This window comes from Hesperophylax consimilis, chromosome 31 (assembly GCF_061612785.1).
Source record: "Hesperophylax consimilis isolate HC1 chromosome 31, BYU_Hcon_1.0, whole genome shotgun sequence".
Taxonomy (NCBI): Eukaryota; Metazoa; Arthropoda; class Insecta; order Trichoptera; family Limnephilidae; genus Hesperophylax; species Hesperophylax consimilis.
The window spans coordinates 910,930-933,183 of NC_142866.1; the positions used below are offsets into that span (position 1 = coordinate 910,930).

General features: G+C 34.4%; 1 protein-coding gene and 2 non-coding genes across 3 annotated transcripts in view; 2 read left to right on the plus strand and 1 right to left on the minus strand.

The window, feature by feature from the left end:
• The window catches only part of LOC149409311 (uncharacterized), a 37,848-nt gene extending 16,453 nt beyond the window's left edge, over nucleotides 1-21,395 (minus strand). The window contains exons 1-9 of the mRNA XM_089649769.1: nucleotides 21,074-21,395; nucleotides 20,298-20,403; nucleotides 18,604-18,809; nucleotides 10,213-10,434; nucleotides 7,413-7,565; nucleotides 5,525-5,917; nucleotides 4,037-4,189; nucleotides 3,315-3,560; nucleotides 189-395 (exon numbers count right to left, since the gene is read on the minus strand). Of these exons, the coding sequence (XP_089505895.1) occupies nucleotides 189-395; nucleotides 3,315-3,560; nucleotides 4,037-4,189; nucleotides 5,525-5,917; nucleotides 7,413-7,565; nucleotides 10,213-10,434; nucleotides 18,604-18,809; nucleotides 20,298-20,403; nucleotides 21,074-21,202 (1,815 nt within the window). The 5' untranslated portion in view covers nucleotides 21,203-21,395. The remainder of the gene's footprint in view (nucleotides 1-188; nucleotides 396-3,314; nucleotides 3,561-4,036; nucleotides 4,190-5,524; nucleotides 5,918-7,412; nucleotides 7,566-10,212; nucleotides 10,435-18,603; nucleotides 18,810-20,297; nucleotides 20,404-21,073) is intronic.
• Nucleotides 15,896-16,014, plus strand: LOC149409312 (5S ribosomal RNA). Its single transcript, XR_016305205.1, has one exon. It is a non-coding gene; the product is annotated as a 5S ribosomal RNA (ribosomal RNA).
• LOC149409313 (5S ribosomal RNA) lies at nucleotides 16,337-16,455 on the plus strand. Its single transcript, XR_016305209.1, has one exon. It is a non-coding gene; the product is annotated as a 5S ribosomal RNA (ribosomal RNA).
• Nucleotides 21,396-22,254: the final 859 nt, after the last annotated feature.

The window sequence follows — 22,254 nt, forward strand, 5'->3', positions numbered from 1 at the left end:
CAACGAAAGATATTAATTTATTTATAATGAGTCGTGATAACAATGGTCCTGCCGTTAAAAGGTTTGTAACCTTACTTTCCGATACATGCTTTTATTAGAAAAATGGAGGCGTTTCAACGGAAATATCAGCAGTATATGACTTAAATCATTAGTACTCATATGTGAAGAGTATTCTCAAGTGTGCATACCTGGCTCTCCAGATGCTGTCGCCTCATCTGCAGGTCCCGCAGCATGTCAATCTCCGCCTGGTCCGAGGACACCACCGCCACAGCCACCCCGCCTTTACTGCTGCGACCCTCCGAGGGTTCGCGCACAGTGGAGAGAGTTCGCTCATTCAGCTCACGCTCTCGAGAACTCGATGCTCGTTTGCGGGCTCCCTGGTTGTTCCAATTATACTGGGGAAATATATTATAGAATTATAGGGTACTTGTTATATGGACACATCATTCAAATTTAAATAAAAACCTATTTTCTTAACCTAACCTAACCTAACCTAACCTAACCTAACCCAACCCAACCCAACCCAACCCAACCCAACCCAACCCAACCCAACCCAACCCAACCCAACCCAACCCAACCCAACCCAACCCAACCCAACCCAACCCAACCCAACCCAACCCAATCTAACCTAACTGATCTAACTATCTGATTAATTCTTCAGTTTGAATTGAACACAATAATATGGTTCACTGAGCATTCATAAAGTGGTAACGTAGTAACTAATAATAATTTTTGTTAATTTATTTTTGTCCGTCATTCGAAAAAATTCGATTTTTGCGAAAATAAATCATAAAATTTCGTAAGTCTGAATTTGAAAGACAGCCGTGGCGGTAAAATGCCGAAAAATTTATTTTTAAGTGGTTTTACATCATCCTAATTAGTATTGTTATTTTGTAGATCTGAATCAATTTACACTGGAATGTCATATTTTTAGAAATTATTTAGATTATCTGAGTTTGAAGGGCCGAGAAAATTCGTTTTACGCGGAAAAATTTCGTATTTTTTACAATTTTACACCAAATATCAGAATTTAAAGGGTTTGGTTGCGAAATCTCTATTTACACGGAAATAGAGATTTCGCGATACATACTATAGTATTTTTATGAATTTAAAGGGTGTGAAAATTTGATTTATCAAAAATGTGTGGTATTTTTACGAATTTGCTTTAAATAACTGAGCCGCTGCTGTTTTCGGCTGCGAAAATTCGATTTACACGGAAATAATTCATATTAATACGAATTTACTCGAAAGATACTACCCGAATTTGAAGGGGAGGCTGAGGAAATCGATTTTTGGCGTCTTTTTTAATATGTTTTATAAAATTTCGAATTACATGGGAATTTGTTATTTCGAAATTTGATTTTCTTGTCCCGTGGATTTCGAATTAACGAGGTTCTACTGTAATAGAGAAGATCATTTCGTCTGTCTTTTTGCTGAGCGAAGACCTCAAATCACCCTTGTATTAAAATCAGGAATTTTTTAATAAGCTCCTTCCCACCAAAAGATCAAATTTGATCGTTTAAAAAAATTAATGTCATAATTAATGTAATGGTTCCCTGAATCCCATAACCGTATACCTGTTGATTCCTTGTTGCTTTTTACACAAGGAACATTACTATCCTGTTCAAAACCTTCTTCGGAATACTTTTGGATGTTTTGAATGCTCTTCATTATCATAATTAATGTTATTTTTTTTATATTATAGAAACAAACAGTACATGATTTACAGAGATGAAACAATATACAGGAATAAGATACTTCATGTTGAGTACCTATGATATGTTTCCTTGTAATGTTTGATAAGTGGTATGTTTATTCCTTAATTACCAGCTGACGTGTGTAGTATATAGGAGTGTGTGTAATGTATGTGTGAGTGTTTGTGTGTGTGTGTGTGTGTGTGTGTGTGTGTGTGTGTGTGTGTGTGTGTGTGTGTGTCTGTATGTATGCGCATTGAACAGTTTAAATTATCGACATGATGCCACATTTGAATTTGGGCAGTGAATCCGAAACAATGTCAATGTTAGAGTTTAGACAAATATTATTTAGAGTATGAAGAGCTCGGTTAATTGGCGAATTAGATGCTGCATTTGTTTTATAATTAAGCGTGTGGAATAGCACTGTATGTCGTGTACGTCTCAAAGGTATGTTGAAGTTAATAAGGGACAGAAGTTCGGTACAGTCGATGTCATTGTTTATAAATCTGTGTATAAATTTTGAGTCGGCTACCACTCGTCTTTGCTGCAAAGTTTCAGATGTACACTCAAAGTTATTGTTGAATTTGTAGGTACATAATATATTTATACGACCTATTAACGATATAGTCAATGTGCTTATTATATATAAGTTTGCTATCAAGGTAAACGCCGAGGTCTTTACATTCCGTTTTAGAGATGACAGGTTCATTGTTGAGTGAATATGAGTACTTAATTACGTGTTTATTTCTGGTGAATGTCATAGTGTGATATTTAGAAACATTGATATCTAGACACTTTGTAACGCTTCGCAGTCCGAAAGAGATCGAATAACTTTGAATATTTTCATGTCATCGGCATATAGTTCAATGTAATTTATATAAATGTTGAACATTAGCGGACCTAGGTAGGACCCTTGGGGGACACCAGATTTTACCTCGATAGATTTTGAGAAGACACCGTTGATTAAGATTACCTGATTACGGTTACTAATGTAAGATTTAATCCATCTAAGCAGGTCACTGTGTATACCAAGTAGGACGAGCTTTTTTAAAAGAATTGAGTGTATTACGCGATCGAAAGCCTCAGAGAAGTCTGTATACATAGTATCAACTTGCTGTTGTTCGAGCGTTGTTTTGAGATGACTGGGACAAGTCAATCAAGACAAAAAAAACTCACTGTCAGAGAGTTTTGGAAAGATTACTTTCACATCGTTACTTGTCTCAAGATGATTGACAAGGCGTGGGAAGGGGTTACCAAGAGGACCCTCACTTCGGCTTGGATGAAACTTTGGCCAGGAGGTGGCAAATTTATTCAATTATAATGCTATGTCACATTTTCACCAAAGTTTGAAGCGTCGGCAAAAACAATGGTAAATTATTTATGTTGAATATTAATACGATTTTTTTAATTGTTTTTGCAAATCGACATTGAATTCCAGGTTGCTCCTTAACAATTTATAAGTATGTAGTTTTATTTGAATAAACATAAAAACAAAGAAAATTGAGTATTTTTTGCCGTGGAATGCATTATCGTATTTTACATAGATTTTTATGGGAAAAATTTCATATTAAATAGTAGGAAATTTGTGATCATCTAGCTTTAAAATGAAATAATGGTTACATTATTGTTGTGCTGATTTCCATCGGTCACGTGAGGCAGCGTGGTTGCCACTCCGATCTGGTTAGAGCCGTAAACCCTGGCAGCCTGACCTTGATGGGCTAGGGGCTGGTGATGGTAGTTGGAAGGTCCCGAGGAGCCCTGGTGCTGTTGATGCTCGTGCAGGTCACCCCCCGAGGACCCCGCGTGATGCTCCTGATGGCCGTTGCGGGAGAGATGCATCTCAGCAAGTTGCTCCTTAGCATCGGCCTGGAAGGATAAATTCATTGTAATTAAACGTAGAATAAAGAAGAACATAATAAATGCTGTGTAATTACAGGGGGGGGGTGGTACATAAAAAACAAAAAAAAATGCTCACAACCTGATTAGCTGTTGGGACAGAGAGCTGGATAAGTTGTAAGTTCAATATTGTTGATTTTTATGAGAAAAAAAAAGTGTTTTATGTATAGTGATATGCAATAAATAAATAAATACAGCGTATGAGCCAATAATTTCAAAATACGTTTTTTTTGGCATTTTTAGTTGAACAGCACAAGCCGCATTGATTGGTGCTTTCAATTTTTTAAATTGACCAATAGGCTGCTTGTACTCTTAAAGTCAAAACACAAATGAACCATCCCCAGTACATAAGCAAGCAAGAGCGCAAATATCCCAAGATAGTATTTTTCCTGCCTGAAAATTTTTTTACAGTATTATACTTACACGAAATATATAAGAACACATACCTGATACTTAAGCAGTCTCTTCTGCTCTTGTAAAGCAGCTGCCAGCCGCAGTTGCGATATCTCCATGTTCGCCTTTAGTTCGTTCTGCCACAGGTCATTGTCGCTGTACGCCGACACGCTGCTCTGAGCGGAGGGGGGGCGAGGGATAGCCTCCTATAAGGCATGCAACGTCAGGGTTACCACAAATATAATTATCACAATAAAGGGGTCAACACTGATTCCAGTTTGATAGGAAGAAAGGATAGGGTTTCACAACATTGAACATGTCCCAACACAAACAAAATACATCAACACCGTCTCTGAATTTCTTGCATCTCTCTGCGAATTATAAATCTGAACTAATTAAAGTACTATATATTTAAAACTGAGACTGTACATTGCATTGTTTGTCGAACATGGCACCAAACTTATATCAAAAATACATTCAATGTTTTATCTTGCGTGTTATTTGAGTATGTTAAAAAGATTTAATCCAATCCAATCATACAATCAGGTCATCACACAATTGGTGACACGAAAACACACATCTTGTGTAAAACCAACATTATTTGTATATACACTTTCAAAAAGAGGCCAAAACGTTAGGTTTGCAAGACATCAAGGTTAAGAAAACAATTATACACAAATATTTTAGAATAAAACAGCTGACAAGAACATCTTTGCTTTGTTGAACATGTCAGCCTGCATTGGTATAGCAATGAAATTATCAAACATTTCAGTAATGCAGAAGTGATATCTATTAAGCGTTGATAATGATAAGAAAATCAAATTACATTTGTTATTTCAAATAATATCAATTTGTTTTTAGTATCTATGACAATAATATAGCACATTATATACCAACTGTAAAAGGGCAGAAGGGAATATGTAACACTTTTTATAAAGAGAATAAGGATTATAATATGTTAATTAATCTGTTAAAATCGAATGGACTCTTAACTTAAGATATTCGGCTTGTTCTCTCTTCATTGCATTATAAATAAGTCATAAACAAATTGGTAGGTGTCCTTGCTCTTTTGTTGTTAAATGCACCTTGAAAATGATTTCTAGCATTTAAATGTCACCCGGCACATCCAGTTACATCTACCTTGATAAGATTTTAAAATTAAGGTGAAATTAAATATTTTTTTAATTTATCACTATCACTTATATAATGCGTATTTCCTTTTGTCAGAATACCAAGAAGGTGATTTACGTGAGGCTACTTTCCTTCTGACTTTTCAGTCAATATTGTTGGTCATTGAAGAACAATTATTTTTTGTGCTAACAACGGTTACGGTTAAAGATCAACATACCTCTAACTTGAATTAGTGAATCTAAAAACACCTACAAATGAAACCTTAACTATCCAAAAGTAATGTTTGCGCATTTATAAGGGTTATTGTATCATTGTATCATGCAAAAACACAGCAACCAAACAGCAAAACAAATCAAACATCGGTAGCGGGAATTGTCCAAGCTTTGAGTACAGCTCCATCAATAATTCACCTGGTCTTTCAAGCTAGATTCACTGGCTTCCGTTACATCGGTGATAGTCACACTATCGTTGGACCTCACAGGAGTCCAATCCTTCAGAATGGACACTTCAGAATCTTGATTTTGAGAAGACTCCGAAGTCTTTGCTGTTTCAGGTTCGTGGCATACAGCCTTAGTCTCCAGGATGCCTTCATCTTCATCGTCTGACCATTTATCACCATATGCTGTTAGTATGTCTTCCAGCTTTTTCTCGCTGTCTTTGAGGTGGCTCAGGGTTGCCATCAGGTCTGCGACGTCGCTGTCGACCTCTTCCCTTTCACCTCTTTCAGGCTCCTGGCAAACACTCCCAACCGTCCCCATTAGCAAATCGTTACAGCGCCTCAACGAGATCAGTCTTGTTCGTAACTGTACAACATCAAATTTATTTCACGACGTACATTATTCAACTGGTTGAAGTAAGGAAGTTGTTTAATTCTATAGATAACATTATAATAACATGATAATATTTCCTATTACAGTAGAACCCCGTTAATTCGAAATCCAGGAGACTTAATGAATTTTCATGTAATTTGAAATTTTAAGAAAACAAAAAAAGTGGCGAAAACCAAGTTTCGCGGCCGTCTCTTTAAATTCGGAATAGGTTCTTTGGTGTAAATTCGTAATAATACGACTTATTCCCGTGTAAATCGAATATTCGCAACTGATTTCCGTCGCGGTCGGCCCTTCAAGTTCAGTTATTCAAAGTAAATTCATACTAAAACGAAATATATCCAGTTTTTCGCAGATTCAAATTTTCAAAGTAAAATCGTAAAAATACAATATATTTGATCATAAATCGAAATTTAAAAAAAAGTCGTACTTCGAATTTAAAAAACATTATGTATTAAAATAATTTTCTGGCGAAAATTTCAATTACGCATTTTTTCGAATCACTGGGGTTCGAATTATCGGGGTTAGGTAGTGATAAGAATACAATAACTTGGGTCAGGTTAGTAATATAATATAATAACAATTTTGGTAGCCATAGCTCTAGTATTTCAGTAGTTGGCTTTTTATGCTTATTTTATATTTATATTGAGAAGTTGTGAATGATGAATACATGGAGCAGGCGAAAGGGTTTGTGTATTTGGAGAGAAGAAGTGGAAAGGCTGATAGTGATAATGAAAGAAGGGTAAGAGTAGGTACATAACTCCATTAATAGAGGACTGAACAACAATGGAGTGTGGGTACCTACCCTGATGTATGGCAGTGAGGCATGGAACTGGCAGAGGTGTATGTGTGGTAAAACCACGTATGATAGTGTGAGAAATGAGTAAGATTAAGAAAGGGACATTCAGATGGTTTGGGCTAGTGATGCAACAGAGCTCTGCTTCCGCTTCTGCAGAAGTTCCGCAAGTTTTTCACTTCCGCTTCCGCTTCCACTAAGATTTACTTTTGACATCTGTTTCCGTTTCTGCTTCCGTTCAGACACTTCCGTTGCATCACTAGTTTGGGCATGTAGAGGGAATAAACGAAGAAAGGAGTGTAAGGAGAATATATGACTCAAATGTGAATGGTAGAAGAAGTCAGGGACGCCCAGATACTTGAGTTGGGCCATGTCAAGAGTCAGAATAATAGAAGAGAAAGAATGTGAATGGGGCAAGGAGTGTGTGCCAAGACCGAGTTGTTTGGCGGTCCTTCCTCTCTGCCTCCCTTGCAGAGAAACAGTGTGATGGTTAGTTAGTTAGATAACCCAATCCGACTCATAACATTCTTGAGAATTCATGGCAAGATATGGCACTGGCGCATCTCTTCAAAGTAATACTTTAAGTTTGAATAAAGCCCCCCTGCACGCTACTATAAGTTTGTTGGGCAATCTGCACGGATGAGCTTCAGTAAATCTGATGGGGGAATGGCTCACCTCATCCTCCGAGTTCCTCATGCTGTCCACGAGGGTGGAGGTGACACGGATGTACTCTCGGATCTGTCCGAGACGCTGCTCCACACGAGCCGTGTCAGGGCAGGCGGCCACCATGCTGTCTCCGGTGGAACGCGCAGCCTCCGTCCGCGGGAGCTGATCATGGAAAACATCTCGTTGAAAATATCGATTCCATCAAAAAACAGAAAAGTTAGGAGAAGTGAAAAAAAAATACCTAACTAAACTAATTTAACCCCTAACCTATTTTTTTTTTTTTTTTAAAGAAAGACAAACATTCCCGGGTTACGAATAACCCAACAATGTTTGAAAATCTCCTACTACCACCACAGAAAGCCGAAAATGTTGCTTGTGTTGTGATGGAGGACTTAGCCAGCCGAGGAATCGAACACGCGACGCTCGGGTGAGACCCAAGCGCTATGCCCACTCAACCACTGACCGGTCATTTTATCTGTTCTGTTCATATTCTGTTTGTTCTGTTCTATTATTTTATCTGTTCTGTTTTGCCATCGTTCTGTTTTATCCGGTTCCCGAAAATATTGCAGAAAGAACTCATTATCATTGGAATTGTTGACAATTTGATTTTATTAGTTGTGGCAATCCAATTATTTTGGAAATCTGCCGACTTAAATTGGTATCATACAATTTTAATATTAATTCTATGCAAATAACATTAATAAATACACATCGTCACTATGGTTTGACAAGGTTCTAACTGACAATTTGGACCAAAATAACCTTTGAATGGGAAACCGTTTCTTTAGCTCATATCTATGTCCAAAAGTAATTCTGTTGAGTATTAACAAAGTTAGTAATGTGCCAGAGTTCTAATATCAGACTTTTATTTTTAATTTATTTTGACAAAGATCTGTTCTCCAACTTTCTGACATCATCTTTAAGAAATATAACGGGCAATATGTCAGATGCCTGAAGGGTTAATAATAATGAAAATAAAGACACAACAAAACTTTGAAACAAACCATTTTGTTTCTAACTGTGAGTTAGGAACAAAATGTCAGTTGAACAAGGATCAAAAAGGACGTTATAACCTTGTAAAATTATATACGAGGGTGATCTGAAAAGTTTCCGACCTCAACGCAAAGATGGCGGTACTCGTCAATAAAAGTTAGTGAATGTAGTTGTGCATCTTTTGACAGTTACTCACCAAAGTTTCGGCCATTTTGGACGTGCAGTTTTTAGTTTACAGTCGTTTGAGTGAGTCGATGTGTGTGTTTTCGTGAAAATGGAAAAAATTGAGTATAAAGCTGTTATTAAATTTTTGTTTTTGAAGGCAATACGCCTACGCAAATCAAAGATGAGTTGGACTCTGTGTATGGGGACATCATTTACCACAGTGAAATTTTAGTAAGCTGAATTTAAAAGTGGCCGTAAGAGCATGGGAGACGATGAACGTTCAGGACGTCCAAAAACTGCAACTACTAACGATAACATTGCTAAACTTCACCAAATAGTGTTAGACAACCGCCGAATTAAAGTGAGAGAGATAGCAGAGGTTATGAAAATGTCCAAAGAACATGTCTGTCACATATTAAATCAAGATTTAGACATGAGAAAGCTGTACAGAAAGCTGTTGGGTGCCGAGTTTGTTCACGTTAGACCAAAAACGTGTTCGAATGAACATTTCCAACGCTCTGTTGGCGCAGTTTAGGCGCAATAAATCCGAGTTTTGGTGCCGATTAATTACTGTAGATGAAACTTGGATACACCATTATACGCCAGATGAGGAGGCAATCACCTTTGTGAACAATTATTTTGCAGAGAAAAACGCCGACTACTATTTGGACGGGTTAGAGAGATAGGAGAATCGCTGGGAGAAGTGTGTAGAGTTACAAGGAGACCATGTAGAAAAATAAAGAAAAAAATTCTTGTTTCATTGTTAGGTCGGAAACTTTTCAGACCACCCTCGTATTGTGTCCTTGCTGGTCGAACTTGGTTCTAACTTCACAAGTAGGTATGTTCAAGAATAAAAATATACATCCAATTTGTACATTTATTTTCTTTGTTTGTAGTGAAGAACTAAAATACTATTAACACATTAGATCAAACCATAAATTTAGCAATTGTTATGAGAAATTGACATTGTAATGTTTGGAACCCCATAACTCAGAATAAGGTAATGTTCAGTTACAACCTTGTCAAATTAAAGTGATGATATACAGTAGAACCTCTCATAATGAGCTTCATTCGTTCGTTATGTGAAACACTCATTAAACCAAACAATTTTTCCCATATAAATCAACTAGCTGACATGTAGTCGGTGATGCTCGACTTTTCTCTACTTTCAATAAATAAAATATCCTTGTATTATATATATAAACCTTCCGGAAGAAATTCTCTAAAACTCTAAATGATACTAAAAACCCTATCACACTCCGTTGCATAGTTTAGAAGGACTAAGCTCACAAACAGAGAAGCGGATAGTGACTTTGTTTATACTATTTAGAGATGTAAAATACTATAATGCATTCCATGCCAAAAATACCCAATTTTTTTTACATTTATTTAAATAATTACGTTGCAACAGTTTCCCATGCTTTTAGCATTTCTCTTATTGCGCCAGAAAACTGTTGCTCTGCTACTTCCTCCTCCTCCACTAACAAACTCACCTCCATAACTTCTTGGTGTGAAACCAATGCAACTCCATAAGCTCTTCTGTGGTCAGCTCTTGAGTGTGCTCTTCCACAAGCTCATCAATATCATTGTTATCCACCACATTTGACAACGCTCTTTGTCTAAATTTTCACAAAAAGTTAAAATATTATACCATGTTATGTTCCTGTTGATTCTGCACCATATTCTCATTGCCGTGTGTCTGGCCGTTGCCGCCATTCTGGTAGACAGAATCATGGGGATCGTGGGCGGTGTTGGTGGGCTTTGGGCCGCCGCCGGCCGGGTGGGGACACACGGGGGCTGTGTTACTGTAGGAGCCCTCGCGGCTCGACGAGGAGCCCCGCACGTTGTTCCTCGCGCCCGAACCCGAACTATTCTGAATGACGAAATATACAATTTAGACTATAATTAATATAAGATAAAATATTTATTTGTAAATGTCTTGTAATTTAATAATTATCATCCATTTGTTGGCTATTTGATGGCCTCTGTGGTTGAGTGGATACGAAGTAAATTCATTCAAATTAACTTATTTAGGGTTATTTCATAATAATTTATTAATTTAAAAATAATACATAGTATGTTAGCGGCACGTTCCAAGGCGGTAGATACTTTCAGTATCTCCCTGGAATTAAGGTACTTCCCCACCTTCCTCTTCCCATCTCCTTCATCTTCCCACTACCTTCAGCATCACAACATAACTCAATTGGGGATACCATAGTCTCACTGGCTCCAGACGGTTGGGAGGAGTTTATTATTGTGACTTGTGAAAGTTGTTTCAGAGTTCAAAGCCTATATCAAACTGTATCAAAAAGGGCTAAATGTATTTTAGTTTCTTAAATCCTTTAACCCTTGGTGTACGCAAGCTAATTGCGGCGCTGTCTATAGTGCTTCAATAAAATAAGAATTTATGAATATTTATATTACGTACATAAAGAGAAATAGACATGGATAACCTAGTATTATTATACAGAGCTATTGTTTATGAAAGTTGTGTTTATTAAAAAGTACACAATCCAGGATTCAAATTCGAGTCTGCGCACACCAAGGATTAATATTTATTTATTTATTATTCATTGGCGCCCTATCAGGCTTTTACAAAGGAAATTGACAATTTATGTGTGTAAGTGTAACATAATACATGAATAATAGCTAACTATATACATAAGTTACTAACTCAGTCTAGTTTCTGCTGCCGTGCAGCTCGCACGGACAGAAATTTCGATAAACTCAGTAACCACAAACCACAGTGATACCCAGTTTAACATATTGTTGTTGCAAAAATAAAGCAGGCTGGCTGCGTTTAGTCACCAGACAGCCCGCAAAAAAATAACTCATTATGGACCGAAGTGTCCAATCATTAATTGACTCAATTAAAATTGAAATTGGAAAATGCTCATCTGTCAAAGAGGCAAAACAAAGAAGTAACATAGAACAAGATATACACCAGCTAGAGGAAATATGGTGCAAGGAAAAACTTCAACTACAAGAAAAAATAATTGAGCTACAAAATAAACTTATATTAAATGAAGAAAAACATTCAGAAAAAATTGAAAATTATTTAAGGAAAAAAAGGAATCAATTAATACAACGTACAACAAGTCAACCCTCTCAATACCTATACCAGAGGCCAAATACTCATTAATAATTGCAAGTGAAAATACTAATACAACTTCTGATGATATTCGAGACATGATAGTTAAAAAAATTAAAACATCGCATTTGGGGATTGCAGTAAATGGAGTACAAAAAGCATCAAATAAGAAACTAATCATCTCTTGCCCCAAAAATGATCACGCAAAAAAACTAACAGAAGAAATAAATATAGTCTTCAAAAATAATTTGATCGCGAAAGAATTAGAAAAAAAAAATCCTAAACTATTCATCAGAAACCTACCTATCGACCTATCAGAAGAAGAAATAATAGAATCATTAAAAACCCAAAATGATGGAATTAAAATCATCATGGATGAAAATCCGAAAAACTCAGTAAAATTAGTAAAAATGCTTAAACCAAAAGGACAAAACAATCTTACAAACTATATAGTCGAAACAAGTGGAAAACTTAGGAAATATCTCATTTCTAAAGAGAAAATTAATATTGGATACCACAGAGTGCGGGTGGAGGATGCTAATCCAATAATGCAATGCTTCCATTGCCTGAGATTTGGAAATTCAGCTGTCAACTGTTTTAATAAGGACAAGAATGCTTCGTGCCTGCACTGCGCCATGGACCATCCTTGGAAAGACTGTCCCAATAAAAACAAAGAAGAGAAATGCAAAAATTGTGATTTCCAAAACAACACTTTCAAGTCAACAAACGATACAAATCATAAAGCAAATAGCAAAAATTGTATGTATTTAAAAAAAATGATGACTATTGCCCAAGGGCGTATAAATTATGAATAGGTATGTACCTACTTTAACATTCTTAATAACTAACTTTAAAATTCTTAACGAGATTAAAAACTCAATACCAAAATTTATATTTTTGTTTCAAATACGCTTGTTTTCTGACTTTTCACACTTTTCTGACTTTTCGCACAATTTAGCTATTAATACTAAAACTTTAAAACAATTGAGAAACATTTCAATGTTATTAATCTACCATCGAAGAGATAACGATTTATCAGTAATATCCAAAAAATATTTAATTAACTATTTCTGTAAAATTTTAAGACAAAAACAAAGCATTAAAATATTAGCCTACTCTCAAAGTGTTAATGTTTGTAAAATATTATTTATACAAAACAAAATTAATATACTACATAGTATGTATCATCTTTATAATATCATCACTAGTAATATAATGCTAAGTTGTTCAATATTGTCACCAAATCTATTTCAAGTCAACCTTGATATTATCCGTGAACATATGCTGCTAATTTATAGTTTGTCATCAAAATCAAATTCATTTTTGACAATTAGTTATAACAATATTATTTCCTTATTTCTTTAAAAATGAATAATTTCTTCACTGAGGAATTAGATAAAACGCTTAATATTTCGGAATATATTTGTCATACTTTAAAAGATTGTAATAAAATCGTGGATAAAATAACAAATTCATTCTCTGTACTCCATTTAAATATCAGATCAATGAAACAAAATTTCAATGAATTTTTACTCTCAATTAATTTACTAAATCATAAACCGGACGTTATAGTTTTAACTGAAGCATTCACCAACGTATACAATAAATTTTGCATACCAGAATATACCTACTTCGCAACATCTTGTGCTATTAATAGAAATAGTGGTATTGTTGTATTTGTTAAATTTTGCCATTCAAACATCGCAGTGGAAGAAGTACCTATGCAGCGAGTTAATTGCTTAGATATTAATCTAAATGTAAATAAAATGTGTTTTAATATTATTGCAATTTACCGAACACACGGATCAAACGAGTACACATTTATGGATGAATTGAGAAGCATTATCTTATCAAAAAAAAATAAACAGAACATAACAATAATCGGCGATTTCAACATAGATGTTTCAAACGAAAATAGTAACAGAATAAAAACTGAATTTATCAATTATATGACGGAAATGAATTTCATATTGTGTATAAATTTTTTTTTTTTTTTTTTTTAATTTTAGCGACTATATAAGATAATTGTTACATACAAAATATAATGGTGAAATTAAGTATAAAATATTGTATTTCTTAGTCCTCCTCACTAGGGGGTCCTGTGCCGAGGCGGACTAAAGTTATTTAAATATGGTTTATTTGTCTTCTATGTCGTTTTTAGTGTCTTCTATGTCGTTTTTAGTGTCTTCTATATCGTTTTTAGTGTTTTCATTAGGGTTTTTTCATTGACCTCTTTCAGCCATATTTTTATTAATGATTTGTATTCATTAGGATTTTTTATTAGTTTTATGTCTTGGGGAAGGATGTTATGGAGTTTTGTTGCAAAGTATGTATAGTTTCTTTGTCCGAATGTGGTTTTATAACTTGGAATATTTTTTATATCATTTTTGTTCGATCTAGTGTTATGCATACACAGTCTAGTAGAGGATTTGTTATTTTTGAAGAGCTTCAATAATATATTTTTGGCATATATTTGCTGTACATTTGGTACGTCAAAGGAATTGAATATTTCAATTGAAGGCGTTCTAATTGGTACTTTCAATATGGTCTTTATGATTCCTTTTTGAATCGTATTCAGGTTGTGTAGGTACGTATGTGTAGCAGATCCCCATCCTATGATTCCATATTCAATTCGAGAATGACATAATAAATATACTAGAGAAATTACGGGTCAACGTCCATCTTGTATCGATCACATATGGAGTAACACTAAAGATACCGACAAATTACACACGATAATATTAAAAAATAATATTACTGATCATCACACTTGCATCTATATACAAAAACTTAATATTAATAATCATATTGATTTAAAATGCAATACTTTTACAAAAAATTCACTAAACCATCATAAATTAAACCTAAAAATAAAAACAGAAACATGGCGTTCCGTATTAGAATCAACATGTGCTGAAACATGCGCAAATATTTTTGATAATATACTATGCAATTATATTACAGCATCAACAGATATTAAAACCATAAAAATTAAATCAAAATTCAAAAAAATAAAACCATGGATTTCACATGGCTTAATCGTGTCTATTAGAAAAAAAGAAGAGTTATATCGCTTGACAAAGAAATTTCATTTAGATAAAAAAATATACACAGATTATAAAAAATTTAGGAACAAATTAACCTGTTTACTAAAAACAACTAAAGAGAACTTTTACAAAAATGAAATTTATGTGGCTAAACAAAATGTAAAACATATATGGAAAACAATAAATGAAATAAATAGTAGAAAAAACAAAAAAACTCAAATTAAAAAAATTAATATCGGAAAAAATTCTATTAATGCCCTAATGGAACCGACAAAATGTGCTAATGCCTTCAATAAATATTTCGCTAACGTCGGACAAAATTTAGCTACACGAATCGATGAAAATTATAAAATAGATAATTTCGAAAAGGACTGTCACAAACAAAATAATCTGTCAGTTTTCAAACCGGTAACAACAGATGACATAAAAAATATTATTAGTGAATTAAAAGGTGCATCTGCACCAGGGTTTGATGGAGTCACAGTAGAAATATTGAAAAATTATAATGAATTATTAAGCATTCCAATTACACACATTATAAATATTAGTTTAAATAGTGGAATATTCCCCTCCGTTTATAAAAAATCTATTGTAACACCCGTTTTTAAATCTGGCAGCCCTGAAGAAATATCAAATTATCGACCCATATCTGTTGTCTCAAACATTGCAAAAATTTTCGAAAAGATCGTAAAAAAGCAACTTTTATACTATATTGAAAACAATAAAATAATTAGTCCTAGCCAATTTGGATTTAGAGAGAAACTAGGCACTCATGATGCCATTGCAGAACTAACTTCAACTATATACCGTGCATTAGATAAAAAAAAAAAATGGGTGTGTCAAGCCTACGCAAGACAGAAGTGAAACTTCTAGTATTCTTCTCTCTCTCTCTTTTCATTTCATTCTCTCTTTTTTTCTGTCTATTGACATATTTATAAGTAGCATGTGATAAAAAAAATTAAAAGTTATAAAAAAAGAAAAAAAAAATTAGTTAAAGCGGGGATCGAACCTCGGTTCTTCACGACCACAGTCGTGCGCTCTGCCTGTAGACAGCGAAGATGAGTTAGGAGAGTGAGTTAAACTAGGTATATAATATTTACACCTTGCTAATGTTTTCAGTATTATTAGGGCTTTTTTATACTAATTTTCATATATTTATTGGCAGGTAGAGTAGAAATTAATATTGTTTAGCGTTTGCCAACGACCATACCATGTTGAACACACCGGTTCTCGTCCGATCACCGAAGTTAAGCAACATTGGGCGCGGTCAGTACTTGGATGGGTGACCGCTTGGGAACACCGCGTGCCGTTGGCCTATTTTTTATTTTAATTTCATGTTTTTTTTATTTTTTTATCATTACTATAATTAATAATATCATAAAATTCTTTAACTTTTCAAGTATGCTACAGGCCTAAAATATTACTTAGTGGATTGATATTATGGTCAACCATTGAAAAAAAAAATTCCTACAAACTTATTAATGTAATTACGATCTTTTTCAAGCGCGTATGTAATGATTATTTTTATCAACCTCGCACACACCTTGCTAATTTTTTCAATATTATTAGGGCTTTTTTATACTAATTTTCATATATTTATTGGCAGGTAGAATAGAAATTAATATTGTTTAACTTTTGCCAACGACCATACCATTTTGAACACACCGGTTCTCGTCCGATCACCGAAGTTAAGCAACATTGGGCGCGGTCAGTACTTGGATGGGTGACCGCTTGGGAACACCGCGTGCCGTTGGCCCATTTTTTATTTTAATTTTATGTTTTTTTTCATTTTTTTATCGTTAACATCATAAAAAATTTTATATCATTCTTTAACTTTTCAATTATGCTACAGGCCTAAAATATTACTTAGTGGATTGATATTATGGTCAACCATTAAAAAAAAAAAATTCCTTAAAAACAAAAAAATAATATTCCATGGCCGAGAATCGAACTCGGATCAACTGCTTCGAAAGCAACTATGCTGACCATTACACCACCAACGCCAGTTGTCGAGATGAGCTAAGAAGCATTTATATTTTACTTCAAAACTTTTACTACATCAAATGAACTTTAATCGGTCCCGCATTTTCGTTTCGGTCATGAGTTGGTTTTACTCCTCGAAATTGCATGACGCGCGTAAAGAAGTTTCACTTCAAAATAAATGCCTTGGCATTTTCATTGATTTACGTAAGGCTTTTGATAGTATCTCCCATACAAAACTAATTAATAAATTAAATGATATCGGTATTATTGGTAAGGTAAGGTATTGGCTGCAAAGCCATCTAAGAAAAAAAGTAAAAGAAACCAAAAAGTAAAATTAAATAACTCACTTAGCGTAGATGAAACTTTAGAATTTGGAATTCCCCAAGGGACTGTTATTGGACCAATTTTATTTATAATTTACGTTAACCATATGTTTAAATTATCACTTAATGGTAAACTTATATCCTTTGCTGACGACACTGCAATAATTATCGAAAAAAAGACATGGATCGAAATTACCAATGCAGCGAATCAGGATATGAAGGTTATAAAAAATTGGTTCGATGGCAATTTATTATCACTTAACACAGAAAAAACATATTGTATTCCTTTCACTCTACAAGAAGATGTGCCAAATAACCTAATTAACATAACAATTCATTCTAAAAATTGTGTAAATGACGGTACATGTAATACGGACTGCGCGAAACTAAATCATAAATCCAATATAAAATATCTTGGTATCTAGATAAAAATGTTAAATGGAAAGACCATATTAATCTCACTGTTGAAAGAATAAGAAAACTTATCTATATTTTCTATAATATACAAAATATTTTAAATAAGAAAACTATCAAAATTGTTTATTATGCATTAATTCAGTCCTTATTGCAGTACGGGATTATTGGGTGGGGAGGGGCTTTTAAGGCTTCTTTACAGCCAATAATTACAATTCAAAGAATAATTATAAAAATCATCCTTAGAAAACCATATGACTCCCTACTTTAGAGATATTTCAGGAATTCAATGTACCATCTATAACAGAATTGTATAAGAGAATCGCTTTATATCAAATTTATAAAGAATATTTTATTTATAAAATGCACCCCTCAGATAGCATAAGCAATAGATTCAAAACTAATGGCTTAATAGCCATTCCTATGCTTAGAACGACCACGGCTCAGCACCACTATTCATATTTAGGTGTGAGATGGTACAATATATTATTGTCCAAAAATAAAATTAGTGTAACCGAAACTGTGAATTATGAACAATTCAAAAAGTTAATTAAGTCCCTCAAATTGGATAATGATATATTGTACCCCTAATTTTCTTACACTTACTCAATCTGTAAAAAATATATATTAATTTGATTGTCTTTAAAAAAAAACTATTTTTCAAAAATTTTCTTGATATATTGTACCCTTAATTTCCTCACGCTTACTTAATCTGTAAAAAGATGTATTATTTTAATTATCTTTAAAAAAACAATTTTCTAATTTGTGTACCCATGTTAATATTATGTTTGTATTTATTTCAAAAGTTTTTGATTATTGTTTAAAAAATCATTAGAACTAAATGTAAAGACTCCTCCCATAAACACGAGCTCCTGGAGCTCAACTTATGGAGAAATAGAATAATAACGAAAAAATTATTTATAAGTCTGCATATTGTAATCATTTATAATGTTAAATAATAAATAAAAAAAATAAAAAAAATATAACAAACAATTGACCAGTTATAAGTAGCCGAGTAAAAAAATGGATCAGGTTCCCACGCAGGTGTGGTGGGTTCAATTCCGCCGCTACCTAAGTCCTCCATCATTGTACAAGCCACATCTTCCTCTTGTAATGATGGTAGTAGGAGTTTTTCAAATATTTTCAGGTTATTTGTGATCTGGGAATGTTGATCTTGCTCATACCATATTCTGATTAGAGTTTGGCGTGGTGGGGTTCACTATCATGATAGCCGTGTGACTGGTGTGGGGGCTGTGTCCCCCTAGGATGCTGCCGTAGGGGGCGCTTTCCTCGGCACTGTCCAGCAGGTCGCGCTGGCGGAGCACCAGAGTGCGGGGCTGCGGGCGGACTGGCACGAACCTGCTGCCGCCTTCGTGAGTCGTGGAAGAATCTAGGTGGATACATTGATTAGACCACAATAATAGGTGGAGACACGTCAACATAATGCATGCATCATTTTGTTATGTGAATACAGCACAACAGTCCACACTGCTCCCAACCATCTGGAGACAGTGGAATTACAGCATCCCAATGGATAGTGAGCAGAGGAAGGAGAAGGGTAGAGGAAGGTGGGAAAGTACTTGGCTATTCAGATTTAGTCACCAAACAAGGCCAAAAGCCAGTTCAAGCAAAGTATCTATTCTGATTGGTGGTCTTTCTCCAGGGCAATACTGGGCATAGCATCCACTCTGCATAAATATTTAAAGTTTTTTTTTATGTGAATACTGCACATGAGTCATGTCTTCAAAAAATTTCATACCAATTTAAAGAAACATTTTGAAAACTTTTTTTAAAGCTTTTTCTTCCTCACTCCTTCCCCTCCCCAGTACTTTCAGCCCCACAACACACTACAACTGGGGATGCCATATTCTCACTGGTTACAGGCAGTTCAAAGAACCGGACCTCATGTCCAAATTATGTTTCTAGTCTTCTCTTATATAAATCGAAAGCAAAATTTCCTGTAAAATCATAATATTTGTAACTATTTAAGTACCTTAAATACCTACCTACTTAATTAATAATCAATTCACAGTCTATCAATATTTTTTCCATGCAGTGTCAATTAACAATAAACAAATTTAAAGTAGACAAAGAGAACTGCAACGTTCAATACAAAATTAGGTAAGTTGCTGAATTCCGCCTCAACATGCAATTAAAAAAAAAATAACACTAGATTTCAACTTACTTACTACTGGGAATAACTATTTAAGTCAGTGGAGATGTAAAACATAAACAAAATAGGTTTTTAGGTTGGTTAGTTTTTAGATTCTCACGGCCAAAAGCATTTTTGTTGTTTGTTTTTGGGGTGTTATGCTGTGTTGCGCTAACTCCTTCTTTAGCCGACGTTTCGGACAGCGTTGCAGTGTCCATCATCAGGGCAGATCCGGTAGATCCGAAGATGTGTCACATCACACATCTTCGGATCTACCGGATCTGCCCTGATGATGGACACTGCAACGCTGTCCGAAACGTCGGCTAAAGAAGGAGTTAGCGCAACACGGCATAACACCCCAAAAACAAACAACAAAAAAGGTTTTTAGGTTGTAAATTTTTTGGTTATTTTAATAATTTATGCGTATTTCCTAACCTTCAAACATAACTTCGATTGAGAAAAAATGGAATGCAATGCATCTTTTACCATCTCCCCAGACATAAACTAAGTTGAAACCAAGTGCTGTTATTAATTTTTTTGCATAATAAGCGTGAGGCGGAATTCGGAAACTTTATTCAAAATTATTCCAAGTACAATCTACTTGTAAATAATTCAGTTAACATAATATGGTTGTAATACAAAATGTAATACTAATACACTATTTTATACATGTGATAACATTAATTGAGTAATCATGGGAAATATTATATAGACTTGAATACCAACCTAATTCAGCGAAATCATTGTCTGTTGGTATGTTGGTCGGCTTGCGGGATTTGTTCTGTGATGATCTCGTATTATGTTCGGATACTGACAGCCAATCCACAGATGTCTGTTATTGGAAATACAATGTTATTAAACACCCAATTATAAACACAATGTTGCTGAGAGCAGAATGTGAATCATTCATGTGAATTTATGTAAATGTGTTATGGCGAGACACTTGATATACCTATTAATAACAACATTCACAAAATATTTTAACACGTAGGAAGACACGTAATTGTAATTTGTCAAACAAATTGCTAACACGAATAAGAACAGAACTTAACACTGAGAACATATCTCAGGGTGAGCAATTTTGTTAAAAATACAAGTTGGGAGTATTTATAAATTACTGTCATTGTGAAATCCACCATATCTAAGGCTTCTTTTTAACAACATTTTATCAAATACCGTACCTTCAAGAAGGTCCTTTTTATATCAAAATGGTAACTTCGAATTCTAGAACCTGGCCATAGTTACACTGTGTTCTATGCACTGCCTACTAATTTTGGAACATCGTAAGCAAACTTATCTAAATTTAGAAGTCTCGTGTGGCAAAAGCGTGTAAGAGAGTTTGGCATTAAGTCAGCAAAATTCAAACAGTTACCGCCTTTTCAATCTGATATACAAATTGCACCGGTGGAATATGAATTGCACACAATTATACGAAATGCCACCACTGCAAGTTCAGTATGCAATTTTGATGATTCTAAAGTGTCTACAAATATTTTGCTTACCGTCATAATATTTGTAGAGTGAATATCTCTACGGGTAGGTGTGACAACTTCTTGAGGAACATTGGAATTATTTCGAGCCTTTGTTTTAGGCACCGTGCCTGTTTGGCGATCGCTCCCTCCAGAGGCCATAATCGTTTTCAGAATGTAGCTGTAACATGTAACACCCAATTATACATTTTCCTTCATAAACGGATGAAAAAATGTTATTCCATATATGCCGCACTTCCGATTAGACAAAAATGCCACTTTAAACGGTGGTTATAGTTTCCGTAAATATTTTTTACACATGTCCAGCGCAAATTGAAAAGCCACACAAAATCATCATAGAATTCCAACTGTCAAGCTAAAATGAAAATGATCAAAATAAGATCAAAATAGTTGCCTTATATAGAAGTATTATAATTTACTCCGGTAAGCAGGTACCCCTTTCAGGTGAAAGTTTTTTTTTTTTTAGGTACTATTTTTGCAAAAAAATATATTGTCATACGAAAAAGGTATGGTACATGGTTAATAAGCACATTGAAAAAAATACTTTGTCTCAGTTAGATAATTATGAGAAGTAAGTATTTCAGTTTCCGGGAATGGAAAACAAGGCATTTTAATGTTTACGATTGTGCACTTGGCGGCCATTGTTATTGCTGGGAATGTTTTAAGGTTAGTATTATTTCTTCGCTTATTTAACCAAAAACATAAATCTTAGAATTAAAAATTGCTTTTTCATTTGTTTTTTTTTTTTTAATTAACAACCTCTATTTAAAATTGTTATGTCAAAACATGGCGCAGAGAAAAGACATCAGGTTATGCGTTTTTTTAACATAATAGCTATTGAAATTTATTATTTTCCATTTTCGGTTACTGAAAAACTTGTTTCTCATTGTTATCTAATAAATCGTTTTTTTTTAATAAAAATTAATCGTGCCTTATGATCGTTTTAGACCACACCTTTTTTCATCCAGTTTGTCTAATACCCCTTTCTCTCAGGGCGATTTTAGTTGATCAAGTCGGAGTTGAATGACACTTGAAAGCTAATCGACAAGTGTGAACAGCCTTTTATCAGAGTTGATCAAGTTTTTAGTTGCACGACAAAAATTGAAAGCCCGTCTACTTTTGTTGTTCAAGTATGAGTCATCGTTCGATTTTCCCGCCGAATCGAAACGTGTGAACATATGTTTCAAGTCGCT